The following is a 23,027-nucleotide window of genomic DNA, read 5'->3' as shown; positions in this document are numbered from 1 at the left end:
GAGACTGTACTGATTAAATTTGATATGAGATATCTGAATCTGTATATGAAGTGCTACGATGCATGAGGCTCCATTGTACAGATTCAGATTCAGACTCCGTTGCACACAGATATACAAGTATCACATATCAAATTAATCAGTGCAGACGCATGAAGTGGTTTTGTCGTATTGTGTCGCAACTAAGACGCACATTTCAGCTAAAAAGATTTGAAAGGTACACTACACTGCTCATGGCATATTGAGGCTAGGTGTATGCGGACACATCTGTACTTTATGATAAAGCAGATACATTTATATATTCATCTCAAATGTTGCTGTATTTTTTGTTGCGTGATGGGAGGTTACATTAAATTTCAAAAACTTTCCCTATAGCGATTATTACATTTATAATAAAATATATACCAGGATTGTTTTAAGAATACATATATAAAATATTAATTGACACATAAAAAGTAGTTTACATTGTTTAATCGGTAGCCGTTGTGTTCTGGTTAGAAATAATTATTGTAAAAATCAAAAAATACAATCCAAGTCAACAGCACATTACTTTTTTAAAAATAATCTATAAAAATAAAAACATGCATTATATTCCCATTTAAAACACAATTGTAAAACCATTTTATGATTGTGTGCCTTAAAAATAATTAAAATAAAAAAAAATAAAACAAAACAAAAAAACAACCTGAGACAGTAATGCAGCCATTATGGGATAAAGAGATTTGGAAAAAAGATGCCAACTTCACATAAGAAGATTATGTTGTGTCCTTTCTAAGAGTCTTTTTCTCAGTGTCATGAGTTTTCCAGTTTGATAACTCCAAATTCAGTTAAAAGGGCCACAACTAGGAAGAGAACATAGATGAAGAGCAGGGCACTCCCATAGCCACGGCGCAGGTGAAAGCACTGTATGGGCACTGATATTAGAGAGAAAACCAGACTCATTCCGAGACCTCCAGCCAGGATCCACACCAAAAGACCTTGTGAATCCAACTGAAAAAGAAATGCATAAAAGAGGGAAAAGGTTTCAATAAGAAAACCCATATACCATATAACAGTTATTTGCTCTTTTTTGCTTTACTCCCAGCGAGAATCAGACCCTATGCATTTAATGGGGTGCATTCTTTTTGAGGACATTCTGTTTTTTCTTCTTTGTTATACATCACACACCCTTTTGAATGACCAAATGTTGTCAGGCATACTCTTAGTAATTGGGGGCTCCCAGCCTAGCCATTCTTATTTTGCTCCTCTCTCATTTATATACAACTCACTCTCATCCCTTCAGGAGTATAGCCCCATGAACCAGAAACTAGATGCATTCTATAGCTATATTATAAGAGAAGGGCATGGTAACATTCAAGGTTCTATAGACCACGTCAGGCTAAGTATAGGTTTACAATTATGGCAAAGATTAATAATTAGGTTGATATGTCCCCAAAAGAGCATCCACAACAACTAACCTGTAACACTGTATTAGATGGACCCATTTGCAGCAGACACCCCAGACCAACTCCAATTAGCACATCTGTGGTCAGATCAGGAAATTAACCTCAGAAAGATATAGTGGAACATTATAGATTACTTCATTGGCTTCAAAATCTCAGACATGCAGTAAACAAAACTGTACATAATTGCATTGTAAAATAGGTGGTGTTGTAGCTTTTTTCCTGTAACATTACAGAGCAATAAGCTCTCTTGATGCTTGGTATGTATTGTGCTAGACTATACAACTAGTGCAGGTTCATGAGAATGGCCCCTAAACATTTGAGACAATATTTAAAATTACAAAATGTGAACAAATATCAATGAAAAATCTAATAGAGCCAAGAAATGAGATCCCAAACTTATACAACAGATATAATATATTTCATATATCATGGTCTTTGCTATGAAAGTTTGTTTTTCATTCAGCTAATAAATGAGCATTGAAAAGCTGTGAATTACTGGTCTGTGGGGGACTACACAAAGTATTTGTTACATCCATCTCATCTTTGAAATAGGGAACCGACTTGGTTATACCACTGGGTAAAAAGTTCAATGATGGAGAGGACTACAGATGTTTTTTACCTTTTCTTGTTGGTGACATTTGAAGACATTTGATAATACATAGGCTAGCGGTGCTGGAAATATAAAATGATCCTTTGCAGGGGGTAAAAGGATACTGAAGATGATACCGCCAAAACAGGCAGAGAACGCCATGCGAGGATAGCCTTGACGAGCCAATGTGAGGTCTGATACAAAATCTAGAAGAGTAAAGGAGAGTTGATGAGCAGAACAATGAGCAGGTGATGCTGCATCCTTACTTTAAAGTGGTCTTAAAGTAATGTCTGAGTTTTGAAACCGCAACCCATTTGAAAATCATCAATTTATATGGCGCCACAAAGGGTGCGCAGCACCTTACAAAGTACAAAAACAGAAACCGTATGAACAAAATAAGGAAAAGTGACAGAACGTTGCAGCACATAGGCAAGGTTTACAAACATCCGCAGTCACAATATTCAAATAAGCAGTAGGGTGACAGAACCCAAGATATTAGGTGCTGTTGTAGGCAGTGGGGAGGAGAAGATAGTAAAAATGAGGGTAGGAAAAGCACATGAGGAAAGAGGGCCCTGCTTGTGAGAGCTTACAGTCTAAAGGTTGATGCTAGACATCAGGTGCACAAGATTCAGACATTAACAGGCCCATGTGACCCTTAGGGGTCTATTTACTGAGCAGTGTTAGGAGACAGAGTGAAAAGTGATAAAGTACCAGCCAATCAGCTCCCACCCAACTACCATCTCACAGGCTGTGTTTTAAAAATGACAGTTGGGAGCGGATTGGCTGGCACCTTATCACTTTTCACTGTCTCCTAACACTGCTTAGTAAATAGACCCCTTAGGTCTTTGTCTTTCTATTTGGCAGAATACAATTGGTAGAATTCAGCACTTAATCATCATCAAGTTTTAAAATTAATAGCATCAGCAATTTTCCTACACAAAGACTTTATTTTTCCTGTCTGAAAATTCTGTAAAGGACTTCAACATTTTTAGATGTAAACCTTGCAGTTAAAAATCCATTGTTCTGAGACAGCTAAAGTTCCTCCCACATCTACAGGATAATGTCACCTGATTTAGGTTGAAAAGACGATTCTACATAAATTTTAAATTTCCCTAATATCACTAACCATGCCCATATGTAGTAAAGCATATCTGCCTAGTTGACAGTCATTGCATGTCAGTTCAGGGGCGAAACTAGCGGCGGCGCAGCCTGTGCTTTGCACCGGGGCCCGCTGTGGTGCAGAGGCCCATGGCCGCCTGCAACCGACAGCGCCGCTGCCCACCGACCTGGTCCCCATTAACAAAAACTGGAGCTCGAGCAGGCCCGCTTCGGCCGCTCCGGCTCCAATATGACAGACACCCGCCACGGCTCGGCCCCTTGTTAAGACACGGCGTCCCGTACGCTGTGTCATAACAAGGGGCTGGGCTGCTGGAGAGGTTTGAGAGGAGCTGCGGATTGAGAAGAGCAGAAGAGGAAGGAAATAGGGTAGGTAAGTTGCAGTAGTATAGGGAAGAAAGCACACGCTGGGGCTGCTGAAGAAAAGAGGCTGACACACACGGGGCGGGGGGGGGGGTAAGAGGCTGACACACGCTGGGGCTGGGACAAATGCTGGGGGGGGGGGAATGAGGCTGACACTGGGGCTGGGGGGAGAATGAGGCTGACTTGCTGGGGATGGGATATGCTGGTGGAGAGAATGAGGCTGACACTGGGGCTGGGGGGAGAATGAGGCTGACAAGCTGGGGAAGAGACTGAGGCTGATACGCTGGGGCACACGCTGGGTTGGGGGGGAGAATGAGGCTGACACGCTGTGGCTGGGACACACGCTGGGACGGGGGGAGAATGAGGCTGACATGCTGGGGGGAGAATGAGGTTGACACGCTGGGGCTGGGGGGGGGGGGAGGAAGAGGCTGAAACGCTGGGGCTGGGGGGGGGGGAGGAAGAGGCTGGGACGCTGGGGCTGGGGGGGGGGAGAATGAGGCTGAGACGCTGGGGCTGGGGGGGGAGAATGAGGCTGAGATGCTGGGGCTGGGGAGGGAGAATGAGGCTGAGAAGCTGGGGCTGGGGGGGGAGAATGAGGCTGAGAAGCTGGGGCTGGGGGGGGAGAATGAGGCTGACACCCTAGGGCCTGGGGGGGTGGATGAGGCTGAGTCGCTGGGACTGGGGGAGAGAGAATGAGGCTGACACAGTGGGGCTGGACAGACTGGATTTACTGACTGGCGGGGCAGTGAGGGGTGGTGAAAAAACAAGGCTGGACAGCAGGACAGACACTGGATCGAATTACGAGGGGGAGTGGGGGGTGGTGAAAAAATGTTGGGGTGCGGGGTGCAAGGAATGGGCAGGGGGGGGCCCCAAAGCATATTCTTGCACCTGGGCCCACCACTCTCTAGTTCCGTCACTGTGTCAGGCTGCTTGTTTAGGTACCCAAGCCCCTCCCACCGAAGAAGGCAATCTGCTACAGAGGAAGAAAGATGCTTTATTCAGCTAAATTTCTTGTAAAAATTGTAATATATAACATGTTACATTATTTCTCCTATAAGTCATAGAAGATAAGTAATATATGTGGGTACTATACTGATTATGGATAGGCTTTTCTTGTATAGAATTTAAACTATTTCCCTTTAATAGTATTCTAAAATGTAATGTTGTGTAAATACTGTTTATTATAGAATAGAATAGTATAGACTGATAGTCCAATTTTTAGTCCTATACTATGGTATATTCAGTTATTCTGTGTATTAACATGTAGATCGCTGTTTTGTTTCATTTGTGTAGTGCATTTTTTGTGTCCATGGTGATCATCATCGCATGCGCCGGCTTGACGGGTGCTGGGTCCCACTTCCGGCTCACGGCATTTTTTCACATGGTGAAGACTACTTAAGGTAGGATCATTGTTATATTTGTGTATAAGCCTGACGAAAGTGCTGAATAAAAGCACTGAAACGTTGCTAAACATGCCGTGGTAAAGTGGTGTCACTTACACAAGTCGCTAGGAGTGCTGCATTTTTCTATGTATGTATTTAACTAACTTTGTGCGGGCACCTGATGCAGCAATTGAGCCCTCAGTTCATGAACATATTTCTGCTCCACATTACACAGTCTTTTATATAAATTAATGTCAAATAGGGCTAGCTGATAAATTGTGTAGACTACTAGGCTGACATCCAAACATTACAAATGAGTTACATTCACCTCCAATACTGTTCCCCCAGGCAAGCAATGTTAAACCGAGCACTGTATTACTCAGCCGGAAGATAACCCCAAACGTGCGCAACAGGTTAACAACTTCAGTTGCCGCAGCACTGATCCAGAGCGCACTGACAATGAATCCCATGAAGGAGAAGAGCTGCGGGGAAACAGAGAACAGGGGCCAGTAAGCACAATGGACAAGTCAGACATAAAAGAACTACACATGGTGCTCAAATACCTGAGGGACATAGCTTAGCCAAGAGGGAGGGTGTTATAAATAAAGCTCGTCGTCATACAGACTCTTACACAGTGATATCTAGGGGGCTGATTATTCGTGCTGGTGAAGAAAACAATGATTGCCAAAGCGGTCCCAATTAGCAGCAGAAGAGCCCACACTGGCAGCACTCCCTGAATAACGTAGAGTCCATCTGCGAGGGCAGAAAGTAAACACAATAGGCTCCTCAATAAATGGCGTACATAAACTTCAATGATTGTACAGAAAGAAACAACACAGAAATGTAATTTAACAAGTTATGGTAAGTTACAGATAGCAGTAATGCAGAGGAGATTTTCAGGGGGGGGGGGGGGGTCTTACACCACTAGTTTACAAAAAAATCATAGAAGACCATTAACAGATAGAAATTCACCCATGTGGTAAAGGATGGAATAGTGACATAATGTGGCTGGTACTCACACTTTCCAGAATTCAGACAAAACACACACAGAAGCGGACTAGTGATCACATGAAGGCAATTCAGGGGCCTCTGCCAGTTGCGATCTTCTTTGTCTGGGTCCATTATAGGAACAGTGAGAATGAGCAGCATTTCCACGGGGACCTAAAGCAGAAAATGATTATACCATTGTAAATGCTATATACATAACCGATTTCTCCCACCCCCTTCCCAGTTCTTGCTCACCTTTACTACTTTCAAGACTTTCCAGGGCCAATGTTTTTGTCTCCATTTCCTTGAGTCCACTGGATTAAGCTGCTCTAAGAGAATTTGCCAGGTATTACGCTGCAGCGGCAATAATGGCTGATACTCATCTCCTGGGGAGAAGCAACAAAGAGATAAAGAGCGTCCCTCACAAATACACACAGCTGCACAATAATGCAGACAACATAGAACTAAATATCTCATGTTTACTGAATGTCACAGCTACGTAGTTTCTTATCTAATGTACAGACATATAAATTGGTGATATCTTCTGGGCATTTATCAAAACATATGTATTAATGAGTGGATATAGGTTATATCCCGGCTGTCGGCATCCCGAATTAGCCTCCATCGGCGGAATCTACTGTTTACCGAGTTCGCGTGTTTTGGAGGTGAAAACTTTTAGTGCGCGGCCCCGCTCTTTGCCCTATTAAATTCCAAAGGACGCGAAAATGGGACCAGGCTAAATGCAAAAAGTGCTGTCAGATTTGGGGAAATCAGCCTGACACCCCCCAAAAGATGCACTAACATTGGGGATCAATGTAGATACCCCCGAATAGACCTGCTTAAGGTATTTGGGGTACTTAAATGCTCTCAATAGCTGCTAATTAGAGTCTTTGCACAAGTGATGTAGAATTGCATTTTGCAGTTTTTTTTGAGAAAATAACTATTCCCAGCAAATTTGGGGTACATGAAAATGGGTGCAAGCAGGTTTAAAAATCGCAAAAGTGAAGTTTTAAAATATGCACCTTCAGCAAGCACCTGCAATCAAAAAAACACCTCCCCCATACTTGCTGACCCCCCAAAGCTTATTTCACTGGTTTTTAAGTTTGTACCCCAACTTTGAAAAAGGGGGCGAAAAAGTACAAAGTAATTTCTGTTTTAATTTTTTTTAGGATTTTTTTACACAGTTATGCTATGGGGGAGGGCTGTCCCAAGGATGCAGAGTGGTTTCCCGATGTTTGCACCCCAAAATCGCAAATCTGCACTTTTTTTCACCACCTATTCATAGGCGAATCTTTTCCGCCTATTAAATTGCATTGCAATTTTGCGTACGTGAAAACTACGTGGAACTGAATATGGAGATACTTTTCCGCCTGGCGAAATTACATCACCCGCGATACTTTTCCGCGGAATACGGCTTATTGAATATTGCCCTAAGGGCTGTATTCAATTAGTTTCGCATCCACGAAAAAAGTTTCACCTACCCGACTTTTTGTGTGTTTTGGACGTGAAAACTTATCGTGCGTGTCCACGCTTTTCGCCGTATACAATTACTAAACAGGCGAAAACGGCAAGCTGCGAATGCAGAACAGGCGGAAAGTCCTGTCAGAATTGGGGAAATCAGTCTGTACCCCAAAAAAAGATGCACTGATATTGGGGATCAATGTAGAAGTGTTCCATTAGCCCTATAGTACTGAAGTTGTTTAAAATCCTTGTTATTAGCGTCCTTGCAAAAGTGGTGAAGAATGGCATTAAGCAGTATTTTTTGGTGAAAAAAAAAAAGTAGTTTCAAATTTGGGGTAGTTGTAAATGGGTGCTAGTGTATTTTAATGTCTCTAAAGTGAAGTTTTAGAAAAGTGAAATTCCTCCGTCATACAAGCACCTGCAATCCCAAAAGCACTTGGCCCCTTCTTAGAGCACCCCCAGAAGCTTATTTCGCTAGTTATGGAAGTTGTCTCCCATTTCAAAGGCATATTTTGAGGTGGTCCTAGAATTTTTTTATTATTTTTTGGGGGTGAATTGTCCATTGGGGGGCTACCAAGGGTTTTGGGTGTTTTCCCCAACATCTGCACCCCAAAAATATAGATTTTAGACTTTTTTTCACCTGCTATTCCGTGGGAGTATTTCAAGGCACTATTTCAGTGCCTTGACTTTTTGCATAGGCAAAAACGGAAAGGAATGGAATACGGAGAATAAAAAACCAGGCGAAATTTTCCCAAAAAACACGCGAAAACTGCTATTCACTCCGAATTGAATACGGCCCTGAGTATTGGGGTTAGGTGGAGGGTTAGGTACTAGGGGGATGCCGCCACCGGGATTCTGACCACCGTGATCCTGGGCGCTGGCATCCTTTACTCAACTCTTAATGCGAGTGGTAACAGCCCGTGTCTTGCAAGGAGTATGCTCGCTGCGTTCCGGAACATTCTCTGTGATCTATAAGTATAGTCAACCAGCTGCCAGGACATTTGCTTTGAAAGATCACATGAATTTGCTGGATTTACAGCACACACCAATGGCCAAATTTGAAGATGTCCAAGGGACTTAGCAGCAAGTACAAAACAGAAGTACAATACAGACAAAGAGGAAGAAAGGCACATATATATTGGGCTTCCTCAATACTAGTATGTTTATTACCAAGTATACATACTAATACGCATTTGGTAATACTATACTTTGTATGATTGCATAACAAATACATATAAGCCTGCATGGCCTCTTAACCCTTTCAGAACCATAGTACTGCCAGTAACATAGGTTTGGGCCTGCCACATTTTTAAAGATATGTCAGTTTAGGTGACATTCCTGCTAACACATCCCTCTTAATATCTTTTCAACTTGATATATATTCTTTTTCCGTCCAACTTTCCATTTATATTATGAACTGAATTTGACATTTTAAGAGAATACTCTTAATATATAGAGCATACTGGATCAAGTGGTTAAAAGGGATTCATTTCAAAAGGCTGGACACAAGCCGCACATAACAAACAGAAAACCCATATAATAGAAAATCACAGATACTACATGTATTTATGATAATTTGTCTATATGCATTTGCCTATGGTGAATTGGCTGTAATGGGAATGGAGAATGACATCTGCATATAAGTTGGAAGCAGTAGTTGCTGGGAAACGTGGTATAGCAAGTGTGAGATGCCGGATGTAAGTAGAATGGAGATGGGTGCTTGGGGCAAAGGGGGACACTACAAGTATGTGGAGGTTCAAAGGGGAGTGAAAGAGATTCCTTATGGGAACACCAAGATTTTAAATGCACCACCTTCTCAATTACAGTAGAGGACAGGGGAGCTTTGAAATTAAATACATAAATAATGTATACATTTTCTTTTAATAAATAAAAAAAACAAAACTTATGGTAGATAGAAAGACAATGAGCGCTGAATTGAGAACTACTGGAATAGTTATTTGTGTAGCATTGTTACATTATTGTTTTTATAGAACAAATTTAAAATACTTTTAACATTTCATCTATTATATTATTCTATATGTGATTGTAAAAGAGGGTCCACTTTTGAAACTTAAAATCAAATTTTCAGTGGATTATTTTGGACGATTACTAATTAGTATTTTATTTCCTTTTGATTATTAATTAATAGGTTATATTTGCGCCTAAATGTGCCGCACATGGAATGCTGCAGAGTTCAGAAGTGATGATGTGCTGGCTAGCAGAGAATCCATGTAGGGCAGCGATTCTCAACCGCTGTGCCACAGAGCAGTTCCCAAGTATGCCACCAGAGAAGCGCTGCCCGTAGATGCCCCTGCAGTTGCTGGGCTGTTCTGGGTTGCTCAGCCGCTGCCCGGGCCGTACAAATGGAGATGTGGTGGCGTGACATAGGTCACGCACGCCGCCTCGCTGTCCCGCCCGCACAGTGTTCACTGGTGATGAGCAGTGAATGTGACTGGCTGCTGCAAGCCTTCACCCACTTCAGCTGCTAAGGTACCAGTGACGTCAGAGTCCATTATAAAGGGTTTTTAGACACTACCGAGGGACAGGTATGGGGTCAATATGTATTATTTTCTTTGGGGACCAGTGTAATTGGGTTTTCTTATGTGGATGCCAATGTGTTTAATTTTGTTTTCTGTGGAGGCCAATGTAGGTTTTTTTTTTTGTGCCCGTTGGGACCAATGTGCATGTTTTTCTCCGTGGGGGACTGATGGTGTGCCTTGGCCATTTTTAAATCTTGTTCAGTGTGCTGCGAGTTGAAAAAGGTTGAATACCACTGATCCAGTAACATACCGTATTCAGAGTCATGAGGGGTGTGGACTGTATTTTCTTCTGTGTCCGTCATAAGATCTAATTAAGAGAAATAAATATATATATAAAAAAAAACAAAAAAACAACACACAACACACAGCCACGAGGAAAATAAAACATGGGGTTCAATCCAGTTAGGTGCGAGCTGGTTTTCGTGAAACTTGCAGACTTCGCACACCTGTGAATTCTCCAATCCAATTAAAACTGTCTATTTGTGGTACTCCCAGTGGGGGGTTGTAAATTGTCAGCCAAATGCGATGTGAGAGAAGTGCATGAAATAGTGGGGTGACCATCCTGGACCCAAAAAAAAAAAAAAAACCTGACAATTTTATTTGCAGAATTATACAGAAGGCTGTTAGTGGGCATAAGAAAAGCACTAGAAGTATTTAAACAATTGCTAAATGGCTGATTTGAATATTTTTTTTTTTAATAAGTACAAAATAAAAATTATAAAAAGCAAACATTTGTGGTTTACTTTTATATGTAAAAAAAATAAAAAAGATGCTTTTGGGGTATTTTGGAGGTGACTAAAATACATGTAAGAAAATATAAAGGGCAGTTATTTAAAAAAAATTAAATACTCTAATTACATTTGGGGTGCGCATAAAGCAATTTTTTTTATTAGACCCCAAAAATGACACACAATTACTGGTCATTAGTGGGGTGTCCAAGCGGTTCTGCACTGAGTCCAAACATTTTAACCTTAGAATAAACACTTTCCCTACCATCTCTCAGGGAGGTGCGAATGGAATATGCAAGTTTACTCTGACTGGTACAATGAAAGTTGCCTATTGGACTGCAAATGAATTTGCAATGAGAATTTGCAGAGAAAACAGCAACTCGCACCTAATTTGATTAACCCCATGATGTCTCGATTGCTGCAGAATAAACTGGCACTAAATAAAAGCTAATAAATAAATTGGTGACTTCCATAACCATTTCTGTACAATGAGACAAGAGCTACAAATAACCCATACTTTCCTACTTTTGAAAAAGCATTTCAGGGAGATTGTGAAAGCCACACCTATGAGCGCGTCTTACAGTGGCCGTGTACTGATAAATCTGAGAGGCGTGTCCTAAACCTGACTTACATCCAAATGTAAACCAGCCCAAAAGCAGTTAGTAAGATCTGTTTGTTGATGAAAACACACTAATACTTTTCAGAAATTCATAGGGATCATTGTGCCTTATAATAACCAATGCAAGGAAATGACACTAATGATCCCATTTGAATGTATATATCTCTATTTTTTAATATAACAGCTTCATAATGGGGGTAAGGATGAAATGAGGGAGATTGCTAGACTCTTCAGGGAGACAGGGAGATTGCTACTATTTCAGGGAGTCTCCCTGACAATGAGGGAGAGTTGGCAAGTATGAAATAACCCTATCATCAAATATTAACATACCAGTTCCAACACTCTTTTCTTTGGCTTGACATGTAAGCGGCTATACACACGCGTGCATTTCAGGTAATGTCTGACAAGAATAGGGACTAAATGAGTCCATGCTAACAGATATGCGTTAGAACATGATGGAGGCATGTCACAGTTGCTATAGACTACCAACTTATGCCCGTATTCAATTAGAGGCGAAAAGTCGGAAACGTTTCGCTTGTTCGACTTTGCCTGTTTCAGAGGCGGAAACTTTACGCACGCGTCCCCGCTTTTCTCCATATTCAGTTCCTAAACAGGCGAATGCGGAACAGGCAGAAAGTACTGTCAGAAGTGGGAAAATCAGTCTGTACCCCCAAAAAAAGATGCACTAACATAGGGAATCAATGTAGATGTGTACTAATAGCCCTAATAAAAAAGTGTTTGGGGTACTTAATTTAAAATGCTTATTATTAGCATCTTTGCAAAAGTGGTGAAGAATGGCATAAAGCAGTATTTTGAAAATAAGTAGTCCAGTCAAATTTGGGGTACTTGTAAATGGCTGCTAGCATATTTTTATGTCTGTAAAGTGAACTTTTAAAAAAACATCAAAAACCACCCTCAAATATGCACCTGCAAGCCCTAAAACACTTGGCCCCTCCTTACAGCACCCCAAGAAGTCTATTTCGCTAGTTGTTATAGTTGTCTCCCCACTTTTTACTTTTTCGCCCCCAAAACGAAAGTACTTTTTTGGGGTGTTCTGAGGTAATTATTTTATTTATTTATTTATTTTGTTGATTTGTCCTTTTGGAGGGCTGTCCCAAGGGTTCTGAGTAGTTTCCCCACGTTTGCACCCAAAATAACGATTTTGCACTTTTTTTCACCTGCTATTCATAGGAGATACTTTTCCGCTTATTCCAATGCTTTGACTTTCCGATTAGGTATTTACTCGGATCTCAAAAACAACATTTTATTAGCTATCGGCTATCACATGTTTTGGATAGCCATAAAATAAATCCGAACTTGCGATAATTTTGGCGTAAAGAACAGAGTAAATCCGAGTAAAACCGAACTCGCACATCTCTAAATTGAATATGGAGATACTTTGAAAACAGGCAGAAAGTCCGAATCCGTGGAAACTTATCTGCAAACGGCACTTTTCGCCTCTAATTGAATCCGGGCCTTAAACTGCTATGTATACCGTAATGTGTGTTAGAGCCAAATTCACATTTATATAAAGTCATGAAAGTTATTTAGCACCAACATTCTACATTAAGTTCAGTTAAGGCTACAAAGAAATGAAAAATAAATGCTTTACCTGGCTCATCTAAGCTGGGGGCAGCCAAGAGCTGATAACGCATCCGCCGATACACCCAGGTGGAGAGGACCACCACAAGGACATAAGCCAAGTAAAGCAGCAAATACACTGTATGGACAAATCAAGATGGGGGAAAATCAGCAATAACAAAAAAGACACAAAAATAAAATAAAGTGAAAAAAAAAAAAAGAGGACATTGGTGCCATACAAAAAACTAAAATCATATGAATCACTGGAACAGTGGCTGCACAGCCTGCAAGTTATTAGTAGCATAAAACAGTGAATCTACGTGAACAAGTTGGCAATTGTTGATATGAAAACATGGATAAACAGTGACTGACTGATACACAAACTACAGCCAATTTGGAAATGACTGAAAGGAACATGGATGGCAGGTGGAAAGGGGATGATGGAGACAGTAGAACAACCACATACCTAGAACATCTGGCAAGTCCACAGATCCTTGATACAGCACATAAAATGTGAGGAAGATGGCAGACATGTAAAACACAATATCTCTTAGGAAGGGACGAGAAGCCGCGGTGAATGGTTTCACCAGTACGATGCCTCCAGCCACCACAGTGGTGACAAATATACCTGCACCTGGGATGGGCAATAAATATACTGCAAATAAACCAGCAAATTACTTCATAAAAATAAATGCATACAGGATAGGCAATTTCTTAATTTGCAGAAATTTTAGAGTCACTAAAGTGTCTGTACCTGTGCACGCGAGTCATTAAATCTAATAAAGTTTTATAGTTATAGTCAATCATACCAAAGAGTGCACCTATAGCCAAGCCCGCAGTCCTGGAGTCAGAGAAAGCAGCCACAGCGCTGAATACATCAGGGGCACCATTCCCAAAGGCCAAAAAGGTGACACCCTGGAAGTCAGCAGTTAAGGAAAATTATTTTCCTAAACTCAACATCCTCATCAACCTAGTTTCAGAACCAGCAACTCTAATAATTGCATTCTATATTCGGGACAGCTATGGTAAAGGCAGGGGGGCAGCAGCTGCCTTCGGAGCAAGTTTCTCTGTTATTCATAGTAGTGCATCTCTCTATGCCCAACATCTCACTCTGTATGCAAGTCGAAACTCAAAGCCTGGCTTTATGCACCGAAACATAGTAGGTATGCTGCTTGTACAGAGACTATGCCAGCTCATGATCCTATTACAGCAGTCTAGGGATTGTCCATCGATGGCAAAACCATATGCCAACAGTGGTTAACCATCGATGGCGGAGATCCAATGGTTCTCCACCATAAATAGTACAGAGCCCCCAATTTTTATTGTTTTTTAGCTTTCTTCTTGGCCCCGGGACAGAGTCCATCTTCAACTGCCAATGTGACCCACAAGCCCCCCCCCTCCATCAATGTGACCCACTGCTCAGTGAGTAACAGAGCAGGGATGACCATCGATAGTTCTCCTGTCAATAGTTTTATGCCATCGATGTTAACTCACCAATGGCCATTCCTACAGCAGCCACCTTTTCCTGGGAGGCATCGTGGACATAAGAGACAGGCAGTGGCTTTGTTTTTTTCTAGATTGGGAGACAAAGGGATGGTGCAGCGAATGAGAAGTACTGCTCTGTGGCTGACATGGGAGGTATAGTATAGTATAATGTGCGAGGGTACACTTACCTACTTGTTAATGGTGGGAATTGAAAGGGTGGAGTGGGATCACAGTTCCTTATTTGCTTTAGATCAGGGATGGGGAACATCTGGGCAGTGTACAGCCTGCAAAATCATTTGGTCTGGCCCTGCCCGGGCTGTGGCTCTCTCCCCCTCAGAGGCAGCAGGCAGCGCAGCGGGCATAAAGGGCTCTCTCCCCAACAGTGGCAGCGCAGCAGGCGTAAAGGGCCGTCATCAGCGGGGACGGGCTGGCTGCATCAGTGCTGGACTGAGAGGACCCCAAGGCTGCCTCTCCACCTTGCCCCTCCACCCAACCGTCGGGACTGCCCCTCCAGACTCTGCCTGGCGAGATACAGATAGCCTTCCCCTCCTTTGAGCCCACCAAAGAGAAGCAGTTCCAGCCATCACATTAGGGGTGAGTTAATAAAATTTTTGACCAAATATAGCAGGTTGATTTTGTATGGCCTCTGAATTATGTTATAAATATTCAAATGTCAATTGGCAGAAAAAAAGTTCCCCACCCCTGCTTTAGATGATGTAACGCCTTGCCCCACCACTACGGGGGGGAATTACATTTTGAGCAACTATCTTGCACCCGCACACACGTGGGGGGTGAGTTGCCACTGTGTGCATACAGCCGCACTTACTTGCGGGTGAGAGATGATCGCACCTAATTGAATTCTCCTATATTCAGTACAGCTGATCAATAGAAACATATACTACACCAACAGTGTTCAATTTGCCATAAGCCATACATACATACATACATACATACATACATACATACATATACCAGTGAAGCATTTATACCATTAAGGAAAGGATACTGCCACATTGTGGGATAGTCTAAGAATATTGGAGATTGCAGACAAATTGGGACAAAAGCTGAAAAAGAAAAAAAAAATATTTTAAATAAGTTTTTAACAGAACTCCAAAGTGATTAGTAATACAATGGGTAATCAAAAATGTATGCTGCTATTTTCAAAACACTATTAGTGGCCACTTTGTTAGGTACACCTTATCATTAATGCAAATATCAGCCAATCACGTGCCAGCAACTTAATGCATAAAGGCACGCAAAAAAAAAAAAAAAAGAGGACACGTGTTGTGTAGACCGAACAGTAGAATGGTGAAGAAGTGTAATCCAAGTAAAGGACTGTGGAAATTATTGTTGCTTTGAGTATAATAACTGCTGATCTCCCAAGATTTTCACAAAACAGTGTCTAGAATTTAGAGAATGGTGCGTAAAGATTTTTTTTTTAAGGAACCTTGACGTCAAAATGAGCCTTGCTTAAATGCCATAGCCTATTTGAATATTGTTGCTGCCACAGTCAACTTATCTTCTAATTGCCTCTTCAAGTATGATAATACACCATGTTACAAAAGCACACACCATCTCAATTTGGATTCACAAAGATTATGAGATCAGTATACTCCAAAGGCCTACACAGTCACAGACCTAAATCTAATACAACATCTTTGGGATTTGGTGGAACTGGAGATCTGAAGCATCAATGGGCAGCCAACATATCTGCAACAACTGCATGATGTTATCATGTCAACATGGACCAGAATCTCTTAGGAAGGAATGTTACCAGCACCTTATTTATTTAATGCCAGGTGTTCTGGGCGCAATGTTGGATCCTACCTAATACAAGTGTCCACTGACTGTGTATAGATCAGCACAGACAATTGTGAGAATATAGTAACACTTCTGACCAGGGCCTCAAAACCAGGATTCACATCTGTAAATGGTAAATTCTAATCAGCACGGAGATGATTTCTGGGGAGCTTCAATTGCTTATTCTTAGCAACTTTTCACATTAAACATAGTATAATGGAAAAATTCTGCTCCAAAACTATAGACGTTAATGGAGTTCTGCTAAATATAATAAAGAAAAAAAAGGACACTCATCTGCTCTCCCCCAAAACGGCATGTTCATAGATTTCTAATGGTCCACACAGGTGATCTACTTGGGGCAGATTTTTTTTTGTCAGTAAATTAATAGGAAGCTCACAAAACAAACTTCGATACCACTAGTAGTTACAAAAGCCCACTCCTTACACTTCTTGCAACTTAATAATCAAGGACCCTTTTGGGCACTAAGCAAACTTTAGATTTCAATTGCATTATTTATACATTTAATAGCATTAGCCGCCAAAAAGCGTACAAACATGAACAGGAAACGTGACATTAGGGACACCACACAGGTATACTTAATCATTTAACATGTCTACAGCAGCACTCCTATAGATTAATAGACTGGTTGGTTACACTATACAATTTGGTCTATGTAAAAAAAAAAAAAATATATATAATAATAATAATTAATTGGCAGAGGGGTATACATTGAATGGATTCTGCAAAACAATATGCTCCATTTATTCCCATCTTCTTTTTTGTAGCAACTTAGCAGTAAGTGTATGTGTCTCTGTATCCATGGCAACTGCGCCTTCATGTTTTCAGTGATAGAAGTGAAAACTCTGCTGTGTCATTGGCCGACATCTGTGCTGAAGGTATGGCAAGTTGTACATTGCAAGGTTTATGTTTTGTTGCCTTTCTGTGTCACCTCCATTACTCTGCACATGTAATGTCAGGCTCTGTTGGTCCCTTTCAATAACATTGTGTTTGTAACCAGAGGACTGATGTTGGCTAGAGGTTATACAAGCTCAGTGCTGTTGTGTGAGAGAACCTGCTGTATTACCACATTCAAAGTCATTTTAGGCTTCTCTGTTGCCCATGCTTTCACTGAATGGCACAAACAAAGATTGGCACCCTCCCAATTGCTTTAAAAAGCATTGCCTTCATGCAGAAAGCTGACAATTTCATGTACAGGGCTGGCATGCATAATACACTGGCCCTGGATTTAGGAGGAAACCGCAGATGGTAGTTTTGCATAGAGACATGTAATCTTTATCAAAGCTTACAGCAAATGCTATAGAAATAAAATCACCTAATTTCTATGCACTGTAATGATATTTTATCTGGTAAAATATTCCTGTATTAGTTAGAGATATGTATTTACACATTGTATCCTCCTGAGGATTGTATGCGTCAGTTGTAAGAACGCCTTTTACCATCAACTAAATTAGACCTTCCATTGGTGTGGTTTTATAGTCTACCGTTTATAGAATTGGTTAGCTCTTGCAGGAATGCTTATAATAAATGATCTTTATAATTCAGACTGTTAGGCTGCAGTAACTGTTCTATCAGACCAAATACAATTTAAATTTCCATCATCTCTATCTATGGATACCAAAGATGATAGACTTCTAAAGCAAGAAGAAACAGCTGCTCCTGTGGCTACTGTTCTGATACCATCAACCATAGGTTTACAAACGTAAGCACGGATCAAATCACTTCTCTCCTTAAAACACTGGGCACGGCTGATATAAAACAACCAACCAGAGTCACTACATATCGGAGGGACTACCCTGCATAATGAAGGCTAACTTGGAAATACAGCAGCTGGTGAAAGATTGTTGCAGCAGATTATAATTACTCTTTGGCGTGTAAACAAAAGTAAGGGATAAAGGGCCTGATTTAGAGATGGACACTAATGCAATCGCAGCTGCATTTTCGCACAGAACACTGCTGCGAACACATGCTAATAGTTCCAAAGATCACCCGAGCATAGGGACGCCTACTGCTGCCTTCTCATCGGCGTACTGCGTAGTTTACCTACATGTGTACATTTCGGTAACATCGACGCACATCGAACAGCCATCTTGCCCTTGCTCCAGCTTTGACCAGCTGCAAACACTGCAGCTTGCCTGATACGCAGAGGGCTCTCATGCTGTGTCGAAGATCGCAAGGGCTAATTTATGCACGCCCATGTAATGGCATTTTAACGGCCCGACACAACTGCATTTTATTAACCCCCCCCCCCCCGTTACCTTCTCCAAACACTGACTTTCACTCACTTTGCAATCGCAAACCAATTGAAGTGCATGCATAGTGCGGCTTACAAGCATGTGCAATGGCAAGCAATTGTTCGATCTGCGTAAAAGTCGCATTAGCGTCCATCTCTGAATCAGGCCCTAAGTGGCTGGTTTGCTGCGGTTTCCCAGCAGGATTGTATGCCGCATATATACCATCAATGTTTTTCCCATTAGAAGTATAGAAACTCCAGATTTACCAACTGACAGGTTGCGACAGAAGAGATAGCTCAAAAAGCATGGTGTTTGAGTTATGTGGTCATCCAGGAGGAGGATAGGAATCACAGTATACTTCTAATGAGGGCAAATCAGTATGTACAGTAAGGAATAAGGAAACAGATAACACTGACAATTCTCTTACGGGGGAAATACTATTTTATGAATATATTAGGGGGGAAATTATTATTGAATTCTAAAAGAAAACAATTGTATTAATTATAATAATGGGGCAATATTAATTAATTGTTAATTGGTGTTTAAAAATGTTTTAATGATGGGCCAACATTATTTTATGTAGTCACCATTTATATAGTCAAAAAATAATATTGCCCCATCATGAAAACACCAATTAACAAAGAATAACTATTGCCACTTTAATATAGTTATTAAATAATATTGCACTCTAGGATCTTTATATTCTGGCACATTGTATCAAATCTTGTGTGGTCGCATCGTCCCATCTGATGTGCTGCATATGATCATGTGACATACGACGCAGTGTACTGTAGTTATATTAAGCATTTAATGATATATTGCATCTTTGTACGGTGGGCAGTGCAGTGTGTAAGAGGATATGATATATCGTTACATCTCATGGTCACGTCGCTGGATTGCCGGATTGCTGATGTGTATAACCAGTTTAGAAGCCCTGGTCTATCCCCATGGACTTGGCAACTATCAATTAGACAAGTATGCAGACCTACTACTGGCCATTCAGATTACCAAAGCTGACAAATGCCTGGTGACCAGCCAATAGAATATCGCAGATATTACAGTAGCCAAACGTCACTCATTTTCCTGCACACCTCTACAAGGTTGGTGCAGAGTACCTTTGCCAGACCATTCTGGGAGGCACATTGCAGGGAATTGAATTTATCCCACAGAGTGATGACTCTACTTTTGTAAAGCTAAAGAAACTTTAGCCTGTAAATTGAGAAAATAACACCATGTAGAAGCTTACATAAGATGGGAGCAATATAATGTCTGTCTGTGTAATGTGTATTGTATGAAAAAAAAATAGAACACTTACAACTTTTCTGCAGTCACTGCAAGAATGATGAAGAGGTAGAGGAGCCACAGGGCCTGTCCAGGGAAAGAGGACAAGGTCACTCCATGTATTAACTATAATGCATTGCTAAAACATATGGCTACAATATTGCAGCTATTTTCTTCCTCAATACAACTTCCAGGTCAAAGCACATTAACTGGAGCAAGCTGACCCTAAAGGTGGGTACACAGTAGACTATATTTCGTCCGATCTCGCGGATTGGAGCAACATATAGTGTATATTGTCTAGTGTTTACCCATGATATGCGCGCTCCCACGGGTCGCAGGTCTGCACGGGTCCCTACTGCAGGACTGCCGGGGAATGTCGCTAATGATGTCATGCTGCAGAATGCAGCTAGACACATTCCTCTCCCTCGTCGGACCTGGCATCGTCAAGTGTGTATGCCACTGCTGCATGTAAGGTCCCGTTGCCGACGAAATCTCTTGGAGGACATGGATTACAGTCAGAAGAATATGACTTTTCGCTTTATGACACTGGTCAAGTCTTGCATGCACTGCCTATTACCAATACATTTTGGAATAAATACAAACAAAAAGCAGACAAGTAATCTCTCCAATGTTTCTGATTAGTCTAATTTTCAGACATCAAACCCTTCATGATGAGCCTGGGTATTCACATACCTACCGCTAGGTCCACTCGCAAGTACAGCACTTTAGCATTAGGTCTTGGCCTAAATGACCACATCTGTATGTGGAACAACAGAAGAATTTAACAGCAGCAACATAGGTTTCCCACTGAGCCAGCACACTCATTGGGTACTTAACTAGATGAGCTCCTGAAATCAGCCTCTACTTTAACAAGCCTACATTATTAATTACAGAAAGGCCTGACATTTTCCATAGTCAATACTATAGATTTTGTAGATCGGCCTTTATTGGTGTAAGTGTGCAACTTTAAATGCTAATTTATTTATCCTTTTATAGAGAGATAGTATTAACTTGAAATTAACCACCTTCTTGTTTTCTAGCTGTTCAACTAAATGGATCCAATTTCTGTATTGTACCAAGTCTGCAAATATCAGTTAAAAATTCTGGGATTTCCCTTACTAAGGGCACTCATCACTAAGGCTGCCCGCATTACTTTCCATGGCCCTTCAACACATTTTAATCAGGACTTGTCCAATGAAACTGGTTTTAAAAGTTTTTTGACACAATAAACTGAATGATGAAATTGAGTTAGTGTTGGATGAAATATTGAAAGTTTATGCAACACACACACACACACACACACACACACACACACCTTTTATAAAAAATTAAAGAAATAGCTCTTTCAGAATGAAATGGTCCCAGAGAACTGACCACTTTGATACAGAGGGCCGCCGCCCCCCCCCCCCCCTTTGAACATGTATTTGTTTGAATTTGGCTGCGATACCCTCCCCCCCCCCCCTCTCCCTTTTTTCCCTCTTCCATAGTCTCTACAGACATTTTGTTGTCCCTTTCTCCTCCCCAGATTCTGCTTGACAGCTTTTATCATTACTACTGGACTTTCAACCCCCCCCCCCCCCCACCCCCATTAAGTTATTGTATTCAATTCAGGTAATGCCATTTGTGCCTTTCAAATTTGTTCCATGAGCCCCCTTTTTCCTGAGCTCCCCTCCTTTTACTTACTCTCTTCCCTGGTTATTTGTGAAGACCAATAAAATTTTATTTCCCAAAAAGAAAAAAAATACTTTTGTTTACTTTCTGTACTTTCATAACCTTTCAGCCATACAAATATAAATTAGTACACTAACCACTTTGCAGAGCAACTGTCCTGACTGTCTACCATACAAATATATACTTACATACAAGAAGATAGCAAGGGGGAATAGTTGTGGAGGAAACCTGCAGAACGCCACATCCAGGTAACTAATGTATCCTTCGGTGCCATTGCAATCAGGTGTGTTCCTGATGAAGTCACAGCGAAGGGAGGAATTTAACGTCCCCACCTGCTGACACTGCAGAAAATGGAAGAAAAAACACCTCAAAAGAATCAGGACTCACTTACTTTACAAAGAGCAGATTTTTTCTTTGTTAACATTACAGTTTCAAATATGAAGATTGTAAAATATGGTTATAATGCTCCTCTCACCTCAACCTATGCACAAAACTAGCAATGAACAGTATATGGAAATGAAAGGGACTAGTTTGGCACTTCCAGAGAACAGCTGTTGGAAAAGGTTACTCAAAATATCTCCAAGTGCACAAAGTATAGATAAAGCACAAACACACTGATATAAAAGAAATAAATAAAGAAAACTATAGTAATAGGTCAGCTAACAAAACAAGTTGGTTCACACCTACTTACTCACTTCTCAAACAAATACATGGTAGCAACTGCTTTAGGAAGTGTTCCGCAAAGTGCCTTTTTTTTAGCACCAGTGTGCCTTTATAGTCTGCCAAGGCACATCAGTGTTAACAACCTCTCTACATACTCGGGAGCAGAGGACTGGCAAAGTTTTGTCAGATTAAAACAGCATCTCTCTACCCCTTTCAATTAAATACACTTTTTATATGTTGTCCTAAAATAATGCTCAGTTTGCCCACCCAGTTTCAAATCCGCAGTCACCTTTTGTTTTACAACAACCCAAATTCATCATACAGGGCACCAGCGTGAAGTGGTTTTTAGATGGTTACCTAGTTATAAGCAGAGCCGGCAACAGAAATCTTGGGGCCCGGTACACTCATGTTTTTGGGACCCCCTTTCCCCTCTCCTAGTCTGTCACACACACCCCTCTTCCCCAGCCCCTCGGGAGGATCTAACTCATGCTGGATGACCTTACACTGCAAGTGGCAGAGGCAAAGGGGACACGTGAACTGGGCTCACGAAATTTGAGGGTTCGGGGCCCCTCTGAATCTCGAAGCCCGGTACAAGTGTCTCCTTTGCAGCCCCATCGCCGGGTCTTGTCGTAAGGAGATAGAAAATAATAAAATATCTACCTTATTTAACAGTGAAAAAAATGATAGGGAGCAATAGTTGTTGGGAAAAATAAATGTTGTCCTTAAATTGGGGGTGACTTGTAAGTATGTTTTTGTTTCAAAAAAGTGCAGTAAAAAATAAATTATACACTTGCACCTGCAATCCCAAAATCACCTGTCCCATCCATACAGCCCCCCCAAAATAGCTAACCCACTACTTTAATCCAATTTTCCACCACTTTTTACATTTCCACCCAAAAAATTACATATTATTGGCCGAATTGAAAAATTATTTTTGCCTAATTAGTCATTAAGGGGGGGTTAGCCAAGGGGTTCTGAACCGTCCTGACATTTTTGGCCAAAAATAGTGATTTTGCACAACTTATCACCTGCTCTGAGATAGTGAAAACTTTTTGCAGCTTTTGCCT

General features: G+C 41.2%; 1 protein-coding gene across 2 annotated transcripts in view; it reads right to left on the bottom strand.

The window, feature by feature from the left end:
• Positions 1-451: 451 nt before the first annotated feature.
• SLC8B1 (solute carrier family 8 member B1) overlaps positions 452-23,027 on the bottom strand; it is a 39,472-nt gene continuing 16,896 nt past the window's right edge. For both annotated transcript variants that reach the window (XM_088457258.1, XM_088457259.1), the window contains 14 exons: positions 21,486-21,638; positions 19,661-19,713; positions 15,300-15,357; positions 13,618-13,723; positions 13,275-13,442; positions 12,840-12,947; positions 10,131-10,187; positions 6,135-6,265; positions 5,912-6,053; positions 5,524-5,645; positions 5,221-5,374; positions 2,157-2,237; positions 1,455-1,519; positions 452-987 (listed from right to left, as the gene is read on the bottom strand). In XM_088457258.1, the coding sequence (XP_088313384.1) occupies positions 790-987; positions 1,455-1,519; positions 2,157-2,237; positions 5,221-5,374; positions 5,524-5,645; positions 5,912-6,053; positions 6,135-6,265; positions 10,131-10,187; positions 12,840-12,947; positions 13,275-13,442; positions 13,618-13,723; positions 15,300-15,357; positions 19,661-19,713; positions 21,486-21,638 (1,596 nt within the window). In that variant the 3' untranslated portion in view covers positions 452-789. The remainder of the gene's footprint in view (positions 988-1,454; positions 1,520-2,156; positions 2,238-5,220; positions 5,375-5,523; positions 5,646-5,911; positions 6,054-6,134; positions 6,266-10,130; positions 10,188-12,839; positions 12,948-13,274; positions 13,443-13,617; positions 13,724-15,299; positions 15,358-19,660; positions 19,714-21,485; positions 21,639-23,027) is intronic.

The sequence above is a fragment of the Taudactylus pleione genome, unplaced genomic scaffold (genome assembly GCF_031769625.1).
Source record: "Taudactylus pleione unplaced genomic scaffold, aTauple2 ptg000749l, whole genome shotgun sequence".
NCBI classification, from domain to species: Eukaryota; Metazoa; Chordata; class Amphibia; order Anura; family Myobatrachidae; genus Taudactylus; species Taudactylus pleione.
Note: the sequence above shows the minus strand (reverse complement) of the source record. Positions and strands in the feature narration are given on the sequence as shown.